The 19105-nt window shown below is 36.7% G+C and overlaps 1 protein-coding gene across 2 annotated transcripts; it reads right to left on the reverse strand.

The window, feature by feature from the left end:
* Positions 1 to 304: 304 nt before the first annotated feature.
* LOC129946119 (fatty acyl-CoA reductase wat) lies at positions 305 to 18853 on the reverse strand. 2 transcript variants are annotated; one of them, XM_056056160.1, is made up of 12 exons: positions 18737 to 18755; positions 18541 to 18676; positions 18268 to 18479; positions 17389 to 17517; positions 14597 to 14716; positions 14386 to 14484; positions 14040 to 14196; positions 3010 to 3199; positions 2714 to 2848; positions 1035 to 1154; positions 657 to 914; positions 305 to 545 (listed from the first exon to the last, which is right to left on the reverse strand). In XM_056056160.1, the coding sequence occupies exons 2-12, from the start codon at positions 18572 to 18574 to the stop codon at positions 434 to 436; spliced, it is 1566 nt and encodes a 521-aa protein (XP_055912135.1). In that variant the 5' UTR covers positions 18575 to 18676; positions 18737 to 18755; the 3' UTR covers positions 305 to 433. The 2 variants fall into 2 exon arrangements, with proteins under 2 accessions (XP_055912135.1, XP_055912136.1); XM_056056161.1 differs by lacking the exon at positions 1035 to 1154 and having other exon boundaries at positions 18737 to 18853.
* Positions 18854 to 19105: the final 252 nt, after the last annotated feature.

A 19105-nucleotide genomic window follows, 5' to 3' on the forward strand; every position in this document is an offset into this window, starting at 1 on the left:
ACTTTTAAATTCCAAACAATCTTTGAACTGAAGTCAAAGTGTCGAGTGCCGATCCTGGATCGGTAAAACTATTGTATTTAAAATAATAATACCTTAGAGTCAGAACTCAGTGTATCATTTCTTGTTGGTCAACATTCTGTAAATAGGCTGAAATCAATCCTTGAGCATTTTGAAATGATACTAATTTTTAATCATGCACAATTTTGGAATACATTAATTCTATCTACAATTAAAAAAGTAATACAATTTTTTACCCAATATTACCTTAAATGAAATAGAACAATTTTAAAATACCAACAAAATATACGTTTGTAAACCATTTATTTAAACCAAGTCATTTGATAATTTCAGATAAAACTTTTTCTTTTTCAAATTTATAAAAACTTCGTAAGAATCATTTTTATCATTCATTTTAACAATATCCATTTTTCCCTTATAAACTCAACCTTGGAATAAAATTCAAGATTCCTATAAAACATTTTACAATGCTCATAATTAGTGTCAATCCAAAGGTGGTCTTCATTAGAAAATGCACCAGCGCTATCCTGCGAATGCGATTGTGAAATAAATTCAAAAGGTAATTAAAAAGTATTTAGCGTGTTCTAAACTATACATCAGAAAAAAAATATATTTTCTTTCTTTTTTCCAAAACAAACCTTCCATAAATCTTTTTGCGCTGCTTCAATTTATCTTCGGTATCCTTGAAAAAGTATCTCCGTACACCGCTCAGATAGCTATGAAAATATTCAGGCCAATCAATAGAACCCAAATTGAAGGGTAAAATAGTTCGTTCGGCATCTTTGAGTATGCGATCCAATTCGACTATGTTTCCATTTGCGAACCGCCATTCTTTTAAGCCAAACCAGGACATCATGTCAATTACTTTGGCGATCTTTCGGTATGATTTTGTATAGCTACGAAAATTGTATAGACAAAAAATGAAGAAGAACAACAAAAAAAAAGTCCTTATAAACGTAAATCACTTTCCAGCTAGGCTAGGCTAGGCTATTGTATATATATAGAAAACAGCTTACATCTTCTTCTGTCCAGTTGCCATGGCAATTAAATCTAAAATATAGCCCGGGACGTTGTGGAGCAAAAATGTAAGAATACGATGCACTGGCTTCGATGGAATTATAATGTACGAGAAACACCTGGAAAGTACAAATGGATGACAAAGTGTGAAATGAATATACACAAACACAAACCCAAACACAAACAAAGATGCATTTATGTGAACTGAAAGGATGCTTAATGGCAAGCACTGAAATACGGTTCTTCGAATATGCTATACGAAACGAATACGAAACCACACCTAAGTCCAGACCACATAACGTATTTCAGTTTTCAGAGAAAACCCCTTCAATATGCTTCGGGGGCATGAGGCTGATAAGACAGAGTTCAGCATATTCAATACAGTCTATGTTGAAGAAATAGAGCCAAAGAGAACTTGGAATTAGGATGTGGAAGGTATTCTCAAAAGTTGTAGACTTCTGGTATTGGCAGACCACTTCCTCGTACATTTTAAGGGTCCTTAATACCAAACACAGATTTATAGATTTTGTACAAAATTTGGTCAACAAAGATTTGTAACTGGCAATCAAATCATGTTTTATGAAACATTTTTGGTGTGTCGTTCAAAATCTGACTTAGGAACGTCAGATTTTAGGGATTAAAGCTTTTTAAGCGAGTACATGAATTTAAGGAAATTTATGTACTCGTTTTCTATTTATAATACAATTAGATCTGTTTTTCGAAATCTTTAGTCCCATTTTCAATATTCAGTTCAAATATTTTCAGTATTTGATGCAGTGCTTAAACGGTTCTTGACGAAAACAGGTTACAAATTATTGTTCATTTGGAGAAAGAATAAGCTAATACATCGGGTTTCTTAGTACATATTGAAAGAATATAAAACAGGGTCTAAGAAATCAAAATGAAAAATAACTTTTAAAAGTATCATCAGGGATTATGATTCCAAGTTTTTTCAAAAACTCACAGAGTTAAGAAGAAATTCATCCATCAGACTCTTTAAAGTTTGTATTCATACGAAATTGTCAGAAAATAGAAATTTTTGCTGACTGTTACAATTTAAAAGTCCTTCACTGTTAACGAGCACAATGGTTGCAAAGGTTAGCAAACTGAAAACAAAAAATTGGCTTCTCCTTTCTTCACTCTTCAATTTGTTAGAACTGGCCCCTATGTCGTACCTATGCTTATCCTTGTATATAAAGGAACAACAGGCAAGGTATAAATTTTCCATTTTTTGGAGCTTTCTTTTTGTCTTCCACAACAAAAAGTGTGTTCTTTCCTTTTGGCCATCCATCCTCTGTTCTGTTGTTCATTTCTTGGCGATTTATGTGGAACTATAGAGTATCGGTCCCTTCTGAGAGACAAACGCCATCCACCGCACAGTCATCGGCATTCTCTGCGCTACTCTGCTGTCCAGTTGCAGTTCCAACCACTACCACGACGAGCCACCGCCACAGCCACTATTTCCATTGCTCGAGCTCGTGTGTCTTTATTCCATGTTCGGTCTAATGTTCCGGCTAAAAACGCACACGTGCATGCATCTATGGATGATTGGTGTGAAAAAGGGAAAGCAGAGACGATGCAGTGCCGGACAAACACAAAAGCACACAAAAACAAACCAAAAAGAAAACGACGACAACGGCAACGGCAAAGGAAAATTTATTGATCCTGGTGGACTTACCATAAAGCCTTGTCAAACGGTTCGTGGAATCCCCTGCGGGCCAAGTGCATGTACTGACCCCAGGTCAGATTGTTGCCACTGAAAATATAATTGTAGACCGGTATCTCGGTTGGTTCGCATTTTCGCATTTGAAACCTTTTCAAATCGAGGAAAATAAAAATTTAAAAAAAAAGTGAAAAAAAATGGAAAAATTAAAGTCACGTTAGAATCATGGACAGTACAGAGTATAGATAAATTAGCGGCTAATGAGAATAAATTACATTTACATTGTAAAGACGGAAAGGACTTTGACTCACCTTCTGGCCACGTCCCAAGCACAAGCTATCATAGCATTGACACAATAATCCGCCGGGACGAGGTTCGCCTTGCAGTCAGCCCTGCCATGGATACACCGGACGAGTCCCTTAGCCGACCAGGTACACACTCCGGATGGTCCGTACAAATTATCCGTCCAACCCGGGAGGGGCTCCTTGTAAGTTGACATAACTATTATGGATGAGAATACAAGAACCAAAAAATGTTTACAATATATACAGTGGTTTTCCTGGTTTTCCAAAGATAGTGTTCTACTCTCTACCAAAGAATTCTCAAAAAATCCACCATTATATAGTGGGGGGAAAGGAGGAGGAGGTGTTGTGAATTTTGTGTGAATACAGTGATGGCCCGGAGCGAGAGCTGTAAAATTTGTATTCTGATATTTGAAAAGTTTTCCGGTTTAATTTGCATTATTGCGCTTTTACAGCATCGCTTCGCATCGCTTTGCCTGCCCCAACTAACTCAGAGGGGAGTTCCACACAGAGTGCAGAGCAACATCGTCAGTATAGAATAGTATAGAGTGGACTCTCATAAAGAAGTTTTACAACAATGTCCTCCTCAGATATAAACTTTCTGCAAGATAAGCATACTGACGCTGCATATTTGTGGCTTTTCGTTTTCACAACGCGGTCCAATAATAATAATTGTACTCGTAGTATAGTGTTGTGCTCCTTTGCCTCTTACGTGTTGCCTTCCTTTGATACTGCTGCTGATATTGCTTTTGCTGTCTTTTGCAAGTGAACATTTTATTTAAAGTTTTTGCTAACATAGCTCAGAAAATTTCCCCCCAAATGTTTATAGCAATTTATCTCAATTATGTTGATTCCTTGGAGAGGGCGTAAATAGGAGGAGTAAGGTTGCAATTTTTTATTTTTTTTATTTCGTTTTAAGGGAAAATCGAAAACTAATTTCTACTTGTTTTTAACTTTTTATCTAGAAGCAACTTTAAAGTGTATTCCTTTGTGAATAGAAGGATTTTGACATCAACATTTTATATACGTGCTTATAAGAGTTATCAGATAAGTCATAATACAATAAGTTTTTGGTAAGATTTATGTAAATTTATAAACAAAAATCAAAGATGAGAATAAAGATAATAATAGGACCCTACTAAACCTTAAGTTTTAAACCATTTAGTTAATTTTTCAATTGAATTTTTTACAACAACAAGAGCAATAACAAAAAGACTGAGCAACACAAACTGAGTAAATAATTTCAGAATATATTTTTCCTGGAGGAACGTCGATGAGTTGTCTTAAAAAATGTAAATCATTTATGGTACACTGCGGCGTATACGCACTTTTTTATTTTTATTCCATTAAAAATAAATTGAAAAACTATAAAAACGAATCTTGCCTTAAGAATTTACCTCGTCTATGGGCTTAGTGACAGACTATTCCAAAAAAATAACTGTAATGTATAAATTTGAATTAATAGGAAAACCCCACAATAAAAACATTTAGGTCAATGTTTTTATATTTAGTGTATTTATGCACAAGAAAAATCGTATCTTCTTTGTTCATTGTATAGATTTTCATACTTACGACCTCTGAATCAGAAGCAACGAACAAAAGTACTAGTTATTATTTAGAGGACTTTAGCTGCAAGAGACTTTCAAATAATTCCACTGGAATAACAATATAAAATTCTCGCTGCTCTGTCAAGGTAAAAAAAAATATCATTGATGCTTTTGATGTCCAAAAATGTCTTAGACAAGACGATGTACTATCATTCAACTTCTTCAACATCATTCTATAAGAAATAATGCTTAATTTCACCATAAACACAAGAAGCCCAATTTTCCAATAGTATGTCTAATTAGAAGATAACGAGGTCAAGAACTATTATATGCTGTCATCAACAAATGCATTGAAAAACGACGTCTTCATCAAAACCATGAACAGCCATTACTTTGAGAAAGTTGAGGACTTTGTTTACCAAAGCATCAGTACAAATTCAAACCACACTTCCTATGAAATGATACGAGAATACCTTTTAAAAATCGCTGTATCTTTAGACTTAGAATGCAATTGAGTAGTAAAGTAATGGTACTGAGACTTGAACCTTGTCAAGAAAGTATGTGAACGCTTAAGCATGCTTCGAGAGAAAAATTCTTTGACTGATTTGTAGTTTCGTTTACAAAGATGGAAAGTAAAGGAGGAGATACCACGATGCTAAACACTGACTTTGATCTAGACGAAAGAATATAAATCTGACGACTTAGATAACTGGGTCATGTAGAGTAAAGAATGGACATCAACGTTCAGTCTTGCAAAGTTTTTTAATTCAATACCGGATGATGGTGCACTCCTAAATTTATACGCCTAAGACAATTACTCTTTTTTTAGAAAAACCCTTTTAAAAATCTAAATCCATAAACATACAAAAATTGAAATCAAGCAAAAGAGGAAATGTTTGTTACGGTTTGGGTTCGAAACTTCTTATCAAATTGTCATGTTTTTTTTTTTAAATGAAAGTGGATATCACGGAGCAGGCTTAGGGCATAAATAAAGTCAGATAATTTCAACAATTTGTTATCTATGTACACAAATAAATCCCAAATATTCGATAGGAAATATGAATACCGAGTGCAATTTCTTCCGTACATTCAAATGGCCTTAAGAACCATCAGGTCTCTGTTGTTCAGGAGGAAAATTTTATTGACAGAAATTGCTGATCCACTGGAACCATTAAAAAGTATTTTGAATCATTCTCATCGAGATTCTAAACATTTTCTTGATGTGATTTGTGTTTTCAATTCTTCTTTCCAAATGACGTCATTCAGTGCCAATTAAATCAGACATGGAGATTTTATGCCTACATTTAAAGTAAATGGTCAACTCTATTAATTTACTCGATCTCTTTTACCAAACAAACCTTCAGTGAGCAAAGTACTTAAAGAAAATAATTTAACGACTTGCAATATTTGTTACATTGTCACAATCCTTACGTGCTCAGCTTCAAGAGTGCTTTTGAAGCAATGCCATCAAACATAGAAAATTTTCAAGTCATAATTAGAGCTGACCGTGCACCACAGGCAAAAAAAGAGGTCGTTATAATTCACCTCAAGTTGATGATGTAGCCCTATTAATTGTTGGACAAGAATTTACAAAAAGGGATATCGTTTTGCGAGCACGAGATAAAAAGTGTAAGTGAAATACACAGGTCTTAAAATGCATTGCAGTACATTTTGATATTTAGTCATGATGAAGACGGTTGCTCAGTTAATGTACTACAAGTTCATCCAAAAACAAGAGTTCCTAAAAAAAAAGTGTCAGCTATGTATTTTTACTTCAAGTCAGAAAAAATTCAAATAATATTTTACTTCGTCGCGGAAAATTATTCAGTCAGTTTATTGACGATATATACGCTTAAATTGAATCTGAGCGGCTTCAGTTTTTAAAAGCAAGTCAAACTAAATTACGAGCCGAAAATTACAATATTCTTCACGATGCCACTCAAGCTGACTATGCTCCTACAGAAATGGGAAAAAGAGTTATTTTACCATCTTCATTCACCAGTGGTCCTCGATATACATACATTATGCAGCAACGTAGACAAGATGCTATGGTTTATGTAAGAAATTTTGGACGCCCTGATCTGTCTATCACAATGACTTGCAATCCACAATGGCCAGAAATTAAATCATCTTTATTTTTAAATCAACAAGCGACAAATCGACATGATATTATTTCACGAGTTTTTAATTTAAAAGTAAAAAACTATGTGTATACAATCAAGTGGCAAAAAAAGGCTAGAATCATGTTTATCTTTTAGTTTGGCTCCAAGATAAAGTAGGGCCCAACGATATTGATACTTTTATTTTTGCTGAGTTACCTGACCAACAAGGAGATCCTATTTTATACGATATTGTTTGAAAAATATGATACATGGGACCTGCGGTCTTTTAAATCCTTAAGAACCCTGTATGAAAGATGGAAAATGTACCAAGGCATTTCCAAAAGATTTTTTGAAGGACTCTCAATCAGGAAATGACAGCTATCCGAAATATCGGCGTCGATCACCGGCCGATGGCGGAAAAACTTGCCCACTGAAGATGAAAGTTGGACACGTTATTCTTATTAAAAACCGTTGGATTGAACCGTATATTCGAGTGCCACATAAACATAGAACTCTGTAGTTCAGTAAAAGCTATCAAATACATTTGCAGTTATATCAATAAAGGTTCCGATCAAGCAAAATTTTCAGTAGAATCACGAGATGAAATTCAAAATTTCCAAAATTTCAGATATAATAGTTCATCCAAAGCTGTTGGGCGCATTTTTGGTTTTTCTATCCACGAACAATTTCCGTGAGTTTTTCAACTAGCTGTTCAATTTGAAAATGGTCAGCGTGTTTATTAAAATACACAAAATGCTCATGAGAGAATCGAAAATGTAAAAAATACTACCCTAATGGCGTTTTTTGAACTCTGCGTTGAGTATCCTACTTTTTAAAGAGCCTGCCATTTATGCGATAGTACCGGTGGCATAATGGTCAGTGCGATGGACTATCATGCAAGAGGTCTTGGGTTTGAGCCCTGCCTATGCCACCTAAAGTTTTTTTTTCACGGGTACTGCCTCTTGCGAGGAAGTTACAAATTCTCCAAGAGTAATTCTTGTCATGAAAAGCGCTTTCTTCAATTTGCCGTTCAGATTCGGCTTAAAACTGTAGGTCTCTTCCATCCCCCGACAACAGTACTCTCAAACAGGAATGGTTGAGAGTTGTCAGTCACTAGGCCCTAGTTCTCAAAGGGACTGTTGCGCAACCAAATTTATTTATTTATTTTTTATCTCATTTACGCGAACTTTTTTTAACCAAGATAATATTAGCTTATTTCTCATTTTGTTTATATAAAATAGTTGAATATATCCCGGTGAAGCCGGGTAAACAAGCTAGTTTGTTTATAAAAAATATTATTTTACATAAAAAAACACACCAAATTTTTTTAAGATCCAGAATATCACGGCACATATCCGTTTACCTTCAAATACTTTTCGAAGTTCTTTAAAAGACGATTTGCTAAAAAATAATCATTTTTCCAAGAATGCAAATTCCTAAGCGTTTAACGTCGGTCACTGTTGAAAAGTACTAAGCGCTAAAAATAATAAGTGGCCACCTTGCCAATCTGCATACATGATCTGTCATTTTATTATATATTCATTTTGTGAATTCATCAGAATGAATTGACATACTTGTCATTCCGAAATAAAACGTGGTGCAATCCAGTTGGATTCTTCTTTTCATTTTCTTTTTTAACTCTTTTACAAAGTATTTTAACATTTGGCATCCCTTGCGGGGAACTTTAATCCTCCGCGTTAATAAATTAATTTGTAAAGAGTTTAATTTTGATACTAATGGCGCTGGCCAAAGAAGAATCTCTTGCAAAACTAATTTTTAACTTCTCAGCTAACACACAGAAGGCAGGGAAGGCGAAACAGACTAAAGGATACCTCGTGGGCAGAAGGAAATTGCTAGAAGAGTACTGGACCAAATTCAATGAGGCTCACGACATTATCTCATCAATGGATTCAACAGAAATCAACGAGAAAGATCTGCAAAGGCTTCTCTCGGATGAGCGTTTTGCCGAAATTGAATCTGCGTACTGCGAGGCCCTTGGAGATCTCAATGAGATAATAGACGAGCTGTCTACAACTACACATGAGCCGATGTCTCATTCAACTCCGACTCGTCTTGTCGTGAACGGAGGCATCAGCACAGTTAAGTCGACGCTACCACCACTGCAACTACCCACTTTCGATGGATCGTTTGAAGAGTGGCTGAACTTTAAGGATATGTTCACCAGCTGTGTCATCAATGACAAAATGCTGTCTGATATACAACGCTTACACTACCTTAACTGTAGTCTCCGTGGTAGTGCTACAAGTGTCCTCAAAAACATTCGGGGTGCATGGGACATCTTAAAAGGCCGCTATGACAACAAGCGAAAATTGATTAAGCAGTACCTTTACGACATTGTTAATTTGCCAACCATGGCGAACGAATCACATGTCGTCTTACGTCAAATACTTGATGGAATTACTGAAGCTGTTCGTGCTCTACAGCATCAAAAACTCGACCCTGTCACAATCAAAGATTGGGAAACGTCACTTGACAGTCCGAACTCCATCCCCACCTACCTGCAGCTTGAAAAGTTTTTGGAAAACAAACTACAAGGCCTGGATGCTATGGCGGCATGCTCTAGACCAAAACAAAATGAGCCCAACCAACAAAAGGCAATTAAGGCACAGCCAGTTCGAAGTCATCAAGCAAATGTCAATCGGTGCCCTAAGTGTTCTGGTAAGCATGTTCTAATGTTTTGTTCTGATTTCAGAAAAGAAACACCAGCACAGAGAATGACATTCGTGACGAAAGCAAAATTGTGCAAAAATTGCCTTAAGGCTGATCATGCACAACAACAATGTCGGTCAGACTACACCTGTTTAGTATGTCACCAAAAACATCACACGATGCTGCACAATAGCATTCAGTTTCAAGAACCCCACGTCAACATCAACACAAATCATCTGCGAACGAACTCCACTTGTAATCCAGATCACCCTGCAAATTCAAGGTGTGAAAATTCCGATGGCGAATCATTGGTACAACTAGAACCGGTTCTGCTGGCTACAGCTCAAGTTGGAGTGCAATCTGCCACTGGGCACAAACTTAAACTCCGAGCGCTTTTGGACATCGGATCGCAGGCTACGTTTATTAGTGAGTATGCGGTGCAACAACTTCACCTTCGACGAACCCGGCTATTTATGCCGGTGACTGGGGTAGGAGGCACAAGTGTTGGAAAGTCAACAGGTCTGGTTGACATCTCTGTGAGCTCTCTCAGAGACCCAGACTTTAATATTAACTGCAGAGCATTAATTTTGCCACGTTTGGGTCCTCTTATGCCCACTCTTCGTCTTGATACTAAACAGTTTGGTGAATTTATGGATTTGGAGCTGGCCGATCCAGACTTTTGCGAACCGGGATCTATAGACGTAATTCTGGGAGCCGATGTTTATGGCTCTCTCCTATATGGTGAAATTTTGCAATCGTCTGCTGGTGCACCTGTTGCACAACACACCCATCTAGGATGGATAATCTTCGGGCGCTTACCCGAGTCTACAACTAGAACGCTCTCAACAAACTTTTGTGCATTTTCACAGTCTGAGCTAGCAGATTTGGTTCAGTCTATGTGGAAATTTAATGAGAACGAAGACGTGGAATCTTCTTCTAAGATGACACAAGATGAACTCTACTGCGAAGAATTCTTTAGGCAAACGGTACAACGGACCTGTTCTGGACGCTATGTCATCAAGTACCCGTTTAAGAATTCCATCGACCAAACAACCTTGGCGGATTCGAAAGAAGATGCCTACAAACTCTTTCACCATCAACTCAATCGCCTAGAGAAGGACCCAAAAATGAAGACGATGTATGATGAATTCATGTCCGAATATCTAGAACTCGGGCATATGGAACGTGTTCATGAAGTCTCATCTCAACCGACTTGCTACATTCCCCACCATGGCGTATACAAGGAGTCGAGTTCGACAACGAAATTGAGAATTGTCTTCAACGCATCCAGGAAGTATAAATCAGGTAAAACACTAAATGATTGTCTTCATGTAGGTCCCAAACTGCAGAGTGAATTGTCGGCGATTATCCTGAAATGGCGTACTCATCGAATTGGATTTATGGCAGATATTGAGAAATGCTATAGACAAATACTGGTGCAAAGAGACGATACGGATATGCAGAGAATCATATGGAAAGATGAAGAAGGACGACCAGCTGTCTACAGATTGCTTACTGTCACTTATGGTTTAAACTGCTCTCCGTATGTCACCATCAAAGTTCTCCATACTCTGGCCAACGATGAAGAGGCTAATTTTCCTCAAGCTGCTAAGGTACTTCGTGAGTCATTTTATATGGATGACTGTCTCCACGGTGCCGACTCTGTTGAGGCAGCTCAACAATTACAGCTGGAACTGCAGAACTTACTACAACGGGGAGGTTTCCTGCTCCGAAAATGGAACTCAAATTCTACCGAGTTTCTACAAGGAATAAGCGTATACGATAAGTTGACTGAACAGTGTTGCGATCTTAATTTGGATCGTGAAACCAAGGCGCTTGGGATCTATTGGTTTTGTCAAACTGATTGCATTGGTTACAAAGTGAACGTCACGAAACTCTCAACACCAATCACCAAACGCCAACAGCTCTCCGATGTGGCCAAAATCTATGATCCAACTTGTCTACTGGCTCCAGTCGTGATTACAGGGAAAATTATGTCACAACAACTTTGGCTTTCTGGTATATCTTGGGATGATCCACTTCCAGAACCTCATCAAAAGAACTGGATCCAATTTCGAGAAGAGCTTCCATTGATAGAGAACATCAAGGTTTCAAGGTGGATATTCTCGTCTGTAAATGCCTCAAGTTACCAACTACATGTTTTTTCCGATGCTTCTACTTCTGCTTATGCTGCTGTCTCTTACCTGCGAGTGAAAACATCTGATGGTGAATATAGAGTGTCACTTCTTATGGCAAAAACTAAAGTGGCACCTTTGAAGAAAATTACCGTTCCGTGCTTGGAACTCAATGGTGCACTTCTTGCTTCAAAAGTTGCGTCCAAAGTTCTCGACACCTTACAGTTGCCATCCATCACCATCTATTGCTGGTCAGACTCGAAGACAACTCTGAGCTGGATTCGATCAAACCCAGGAAAACATAAACAGTATGTGGCGAACCGAATCACCAAAATCCAAGAGCTGACAACTATCGACTGCTGGAGGTATGTGCCAACTAAAAGTAATCCAGCTGACATAGCTTCTCGAGGCGTCTACCCTTCTCAGCTACATAGTCTTGACTTATGGTGGTCTGGTCCAACATGGCTACAAAAAGATGAAGGAGAATGGCCTGAACAAAAATTTGTCGTCAGTGATGTACAGGAGGTGACAACACTTTTTGCTACTCATAGCCCGTCGAAGTTAACAGAGGATAAGATGGCACTGGGTCTTCTCTACAAATATTCTGACATCAACACATTAATTGGTGTAACATGCTGGTGCTATCGTTATATTGCCATCAAACTAAAACAACCACATGCTACCTCATCCTGGTGCACAGCTTCTGAGCGACAAGCTGCCTTACAGTTTTGGATAAGGTATGTTCAAAGAATACATTTTACTAATGAAATTTCTTGTCTCTTACAGGGGAAACCTGTCAGCTCAAAGAGCAAGCTAATGAAACTCAATCCAATGATTGACGATACTGGCATCGTACGATTGAATGGCAGATTAAAAAATGCCCTATTGACTGTGTCTGAACGGTTTCCTATCATTTTGCCTAAGGAAAGTAAACTTACGTCTTTGCTTATTGATCAAGCACATAACGCCACTATGCATGGTGGCAAGCAAACGACAATTAACTTTCTTCGAAGGCGCTATTGGATTATCGACTGTCGTTCCTCAGTACAGAAGTTCATTCGTCGATGCTTGATATGCTGTCGTCATAAGCCACAACCTACAACACAAATTTTGGGAATTCTTCCCACACCTCGGTGCACAGCCGCTGCTCCGTTTAAGCATTCCGGACTAGACTATGCCGGACCCTATGCGATTCGTACAACAAAAGGCCGAGGTCATCGAAGTTACAAGGGATGGGTCGCTCTTTTTGTCTGTCTCAGCACTAGAGCTATTCATCTAGAACTCGTTAGTGACATGACAACTGAGACATTCCTTGCAGCCTTACGACGATTCTTTTCTCAACGAGGGTACAGCTCTAGCATCTATAGCGACTGTGCAACGACGTTTGCAAGTGCAAATGCATTTCTGAAACAAGACTTTACGGCTTATCAAAAACAGTTGGAAGCAGGTGCACGATCCGTGTCTTGCCATGGTGTATCTTGGCACTTTATTCCACCAGGCTCCCCAAACTTTGGAGGCATATGGGAGGCTGGAGTCAAGAGCATGAAACACCATCTAAAGCGTACAATCGGGGATGCAACGTTAACCTTCGAGGAGTTTTACACAGTCATCAAGCAAATTGAAGCTGTGCTGAACTGAAGGCCGATTTCAGCCCTTTCAGATGATCCTGGAGATTTTGCTGCCTTGACCCCTGGGCACTTTTTGGTGGGCGGTCCCATCACTGCCACTCCGGAACCGGACTTAATTGACATCAAGACAGGTAGACTCTCACGTTGGAAACAACTCCAACAAATGCAGCAGGATTTCTGGAAAAGTGGGTGATCTGGTCCTAGTGAAAGATGAACGGGCACCGCCGACCCAATGGCTACTGGGCCGTGTTTTGGAAGTTCATACTGGAGAGGACGATCTAGTGCGGGTTGCAACCATCCGTACACAGTCATCAATAATAAAACGAGCTATTTCAAAGCTGGTCGTGCTTCCTGTCGACAACGACTCTGCGGATGAACACGGTGGGCGGCCAGATGTTTCGTCGCAATAACTGGACGAGGTGGGCGGAATGTTGAAAAGTACTAAGCGCTAAAAATAATAAGTGGCCACCTTGCCAATCTGCATACATGATCTGTCATTTTATTATATATTCATTTTGTGAATTCATCAGAATGAATTGACATACTTGTCATTCCGAAATAAAACGTGGTGCAATCCAGTTGGATTCTTCTTTTCATTTTCTTTTTTAACTCTTTTACAAAGTATTTTAACAGTCACCTTCGAGTCCTTTTTCAGTTTTTCGTTTAAAAAATTTGCTTCGTAGTGGTACAATTTTTTTCTAAATATTTTAAAAGTTCAAATTTGCAACAGTAGTCAAGGAAGAGCATAGAAGTTTTTCCCAAGGAGACAATATTATAAAGACCTTCTCACTGAAGGTTAGTGGAGTGTGTGATTTCTTTCGATCTTTTAACGATAAACCAAATTAAAACCATTTCTAGAATAAAACGAATTAAAGTAAAACTTGCATGTCTTCACACTTCAAAAATCAAATCCAAACCTCCTCCTATACAAAATAAAAGGTTAAAAAATCCACAAACCTATTGGCGGTCTAAATATCCCAGCCGGAAGATAAAACGCCTGATGGTTTACCAGATTTTCAGCACATTTTTTTGTCATCGTATACGTATTCGGCATATCTCCAATCAAGCAATGTCGGATTTTCTCCAGAGTCTTATCGTCAACTACGCGATAAATCTGAAAAACGACCAAAAAAACATATATTTATAAAACTTCAAAATTAATTTATTTCCACATTTCAACAGCAATAATCATAATCAAATTTATACACAAAAAAAAACCAAAACAATTAATATTAATTTATTAAAAACGAAACATTAAAAAAATACAAGAACGAAATCCAATTTAATCTAGCGGTTTATTCACCTGCATAATTTTCTCATAACCAATTTCGTTGTCATACACCTGCTCTTTAATAAATTTCAGGTTGCAATTACAATACAATGTAGAAATGTGTACGAACGACTGCAATTCACACAAATATATATGAAAAGATACAAACATTAAACAAAAATAAAAAATATCTGTTGTGTATCAGGATAAATTAATTCTTTTTTTATTTTTGTTCATACTTTACCTTTAAATGTCGCATTTCCATCACCAGATCAAGGATTTTTTTCGTCCCCAAGACATTTATATCAATTGCATCGCTGAGTTTTTCATTAAATTTCACCGATGCAACTACGTTGAATACAATCTAAAAAATTGATAGTGATAGAAACAAACACAAACAAAAAGGAGTAAATTCGAGAACAACAGCAAAAAATAGGAAAAAATCCTCCCCAACCCCAACGGAACATTTGTGCAAATATATACCCGGTTTGGTGCAACATACGACATACGAGCAGAATTGTGTCCTTAAACCCAAACTCAAACCCTGAACCAACATCAGATAGGTGGATGCGCCTGGTTTTGGGTGGGCGGGCTGTTATCCTTGTCATTGAATTGTGTACTGTATGCTATGCCCTGTGCCTGCAGCATCAGCACGATACATATCAATATCAATATCAATATACGTATTTTCAGGACTAGAGTAATAAAATGTTTATCTGATGCGAAAAAAAGGAGATGTTTTTAATGTTTGTTCAGCTTATTGGGGAATTGAATTGAGTACGCGAACGCGTTGAAACGTAACACCTATCTATATAAATGCGACGAGTACCCTCCACTCCGATATACTAGAAAGGATGTACAAGGATAATGAAAAATTGTACAAACAACAGGTGAATAGTTGGAGGAAGTGCATATAGTCATAGTTTTTTGGTTTTTTTTCATACTGCAAAACAGTTGAATTGCAATTGGGGAACGGACGACTGACTGACTACCGACCGACGCGACGACGACACAACACGGACGCATTGATAGAGGATGTTGTAAAACAATATGAAGCAATATATTTTTAAAGTGATATTGCCAAAGTGACGGAAATGGGGATTTCGGAAAAGGATTATCTAGTATCTAACTAAATTAAACAAATAATATATTTTTCTGTTTTTGGCAGAATGGTGATATTGATATTTGTGTTGTTTGCTTAAGTGCACACGAAATGTGAAGTTTTCATGAATTCCGTAATATTTTTTGGATTTGATATCGATATCGAATCATTTGTCATGACAAATATTTTTGAGGAAAAAAATTAATTAAATTCCATTGTACTTAAATATCAATGATGGTTGTATGCGCTGTTTTTTTTAGAAGATAGCTCTAGTTTCAGATATCCCTAAAACTTATCATTGTTTTTCTAAATTTTTAGATTACAAAAAACACGAATTGATATTTTGTTCTCCTGCCTGTCATTCCATATTTTTTTTTATTTATATACTCGTAAGTACTTGAAAATATCAATGGTTTCGAGACTAAAAACTAACTTGTGCCCCATTCGGATAACCTTTGTAAACCTGTGTACCAAATGCAGAAGCAACTGGAGTAATTTTCAAAAATTGTTGTGATACCAAAGTGATTAATTTAGTTTGACTTAATTGCAATTGAAAATTGACTTGAATGACCCAAAAACACATCTATACTTCTAAAGCGTTTTTGTTTAGACGTGCGGTTATCAATTTATTATTTTAATAATGGTTTAATAATGGTTTAGTTCGCGTGACTTGATGCATCAATTTATTGAATTAATCTTTTGGTAAGCGGATGATTTCGCATCTCAGGCCTATGGCGTCAACTCAAGTATCGTGTGATTTAACACCGGTGGATTATCTTTTGTGGGGTTTTGTGAAGGCGCTTTTCAACGCAAATATTATTTAAAAGATTGACGCCTTGAAAGTGAATGATTAGAACATTTGGCTCATGGCAAAGCGGACACTTGCCCAAAATCATTGAAAATACAATTGCATTGCGTTTTATGCGTTTTATTTCTTCTTCTTAAAAACTACATGTTTAAAAAACACTCTTTATTTGAGAATAGAGATTTTCTTAATATTCAAAAGCTTTTTTTTGTAATAAACGCAGACTGAAGGGGATAATACTACCCTTATTATGTAGACACAGTGTGAGCACTAGGAAAGGGTAAAGGGGTTGAAAGGAGGTGTTCGGGCACATTAGTTTTGAATTCTTGAATATTGCAATAGCTGGGAAAGACAGAGTGTGGCAAGGCATTACACATTCGCGTAGTACGGCTAAAGAACGAATCTCTATACTTGACAATACGACCGAAGTTGGGCTCGAGGGTATATTGATGAGCATTCCTAGAAGCGCGACTATTACGGTTTAACTGTTTAAGGGGAGGAATGCACCTAGCTATTTCACTAGAGTATAAGACGTTAAAATAACGGTAAAAAACGGTCAGACAGAAGACCTTACGACTATGTTAAAGCGAAGCAATGATGATATTATCATCTATCAATTTAAATGCTCTACGTTCAATACTGTTCAAGAGGCTTAAGCAAGTTGCAGGAGCTACAGCCCAGATATGGGTATTATACTAAAGCTTTGGACGCATATAAGTCTTGAAGATAACAGTCAGATCAGAGGGGGAGAAAAACTTCTTGCATCGCCATAGACAACCCAAACATCTTGCGGCATTTTTGGCGACATCGCGTATGTGATCGTTCCCCTAAAGGTTGTTGGTGATACATATACCGAGAATATCGAGATGTTCAGTCTCCTCGATCCAAGTGCCATCTATGGATAATGGCAAGGGGGGTATATATCGCTTAAACGGTACAAGACAGCATTAAGTTTTCGAAGCATTTTTAGGCTTAATTCTTCAAATTTGTGTAAGCCGCTGAGAAATGTTTAGATAAGGCGTGTAATTTTCTTTGTAAGCCGAGGTATGAACTCTGTATTCCGTATCATGGCATAAATGAATCCTTAAAAGTCATGTCTGTGATATTGCAACACATTTATAAAACTTACCTCAACTTCATTGCAAAGCAATTCTCTATCCGAAGGAGATAAAGCTAGATCAAAGGCACTAAAATCTGCGTTTATAGGTTGAACTTTTTCCAATATTTCTGGGCAATCTTCTCGAATTTTGTCGAAGATCTGAAAAAAAAGTGATTTTCAATACATTTAAGAGATAATCTTAGGTTTTCATTAGATTTTAAATAAAGTTGGCTGTAAAAGTCAGGAAAAATTTAATACACTTGATTCGACTACAAACGGCAGAATCAAGTTGTATTGATGTTTATTCATCTGAACCTTAAATTCTATGTTTGATGATTAATTGATAAAAATTGAATTGCAAATTTTTCTGTTGGCGTGTTATAAAGAAACTCACTATTCAACAAACTTATATTGTTGCCATGAAAATCACAATTGCAATCACATAGTACTTTAAATAATCAAGATTTCAATTTCCGATAAGTCAAAGAACTCTTTCACTCATTACAAAGACATAACATTGTACCAATAAATGCCATTAAATCACTTTTATAACTAGGTTCTTTGTTTATTAGGAACAACAACAAGTTTATTTGAAAATCATTGTCATTAAATTAAACCGCCCCTCACAACATTACAATATCCTTTGAATGGGACTCCACCTTGTGTCACAGAGAAGAAACTTATTTTTACATCAAGCAATTCAAAAGAAACTTTCACTTTTCTTTAAAATGTAACGTGGGAGAAATTTTCAAGTCAGCATATGTCATGACACATGTACAAACAAAATATCAAACCTAATTTCTTTGATGCAATAAATTCTTAGTTTTTTCGAAAATGAAGTTTTCAAGATTTGAAACACTTTTTTTTGGATATAAAACAATATTTTAAATTTTAAATAAACAGACTCACAGTTTCTTGAAAAAATGTTTCCAAACGTTGATTGGCATTCATGTCGTTCTTACTTCTTATCAACATGTATATTCTCCTTACACGAAAAGCTCTTAGAAGTTTTTGTATAAGAACTTTTCCAATAAATCCCGTTCCACCAGTAATAAGAATTGTTGAATCGCAAAAGAAGTCACAAATCGGCGTTAAGGAACTATCCAAGTCTATGGGTCGTTCTAAAGAAAGACAACATCATAAGTGATTCTTATAATTTGACTTTGATTCTAAAAACAAAACCTTGATTACAGTCCAAAAATGTATCCTCCTGCATGTTGCATATGATTTACAACACAAAAATACTCAGGAGATATCAACTCTATGTCAACTTTCACTTGTCAGTGTCTTCAACGAACTAAATCAAATTTTACCAAACCTTCAAATGAAAGGATACAAACATTTTTAAGTTTTAAATTAAAAAAAAAAAACATCGAACCTAAATTATCTTGGATCAATAAAACAACAGATTTGAATTTTCAATTCTTTTCCCACACAAAAAACGTGCACTTCGAATGTTCATTCATGTTTCTTGTGATTATTAATTCAAGGGGATGTTATATGAAAATTAGGGCACTACGAACAAGTTTAACACGCACAGCCCAGAGCCAGCTGTATGACGTTCTGAGCTTAACAAATATAATTTTTTTAATAAAATTATAGATAAAATATATAATTCCCTTTTATAAACTTTCAACAAAAAAAAAGCTTAGTCGTGCTTTTTCTTTTGGGTTTGAGTCTTAGATAAATTTAAGATGTCTTGAAGATAATTTCCCAAATCTTAGAAAATACTGTTTGGTGCTTTCTT

This window comes from Eupeodes corollae, chromosome 2, assembly GCF_945859685.1.
Source record: "Eupeodes corollae chromosome 2, idEupCoro1.1, whole genome shotgun sequence".
Classification (NCBI taxonomy): Eukaryota; Metazoa; Arthropoda; class Insecta; order Diptera; family Syrphidae; genus Eupeodes; species Eupeodes corollae.

Bases quoted from the DNA above. Each gene is read 5' to 3' on its own strand.
- LOC129946119 (XM_056056160.1), bottom strand. From the start codon at position 18,574: ATGCAGGAGGATACATTTTTGGACTGTAATCAAG. The intron at 17,518-18,267 runs GTGAGTCTGTTT...CTTTTTTTTCAG, and splicing joins AAACATTTTTTCAAGAAACT to ATCTTCGACAAAATTCGAGA. The intron at 2,849-3,009 runs GTGAGTCAAAGT...CGATTTGAAAAG, and splicing joins GCTTGGGACGTGGCCAGAAG to GTTTCAAATGCGAAAATGCG.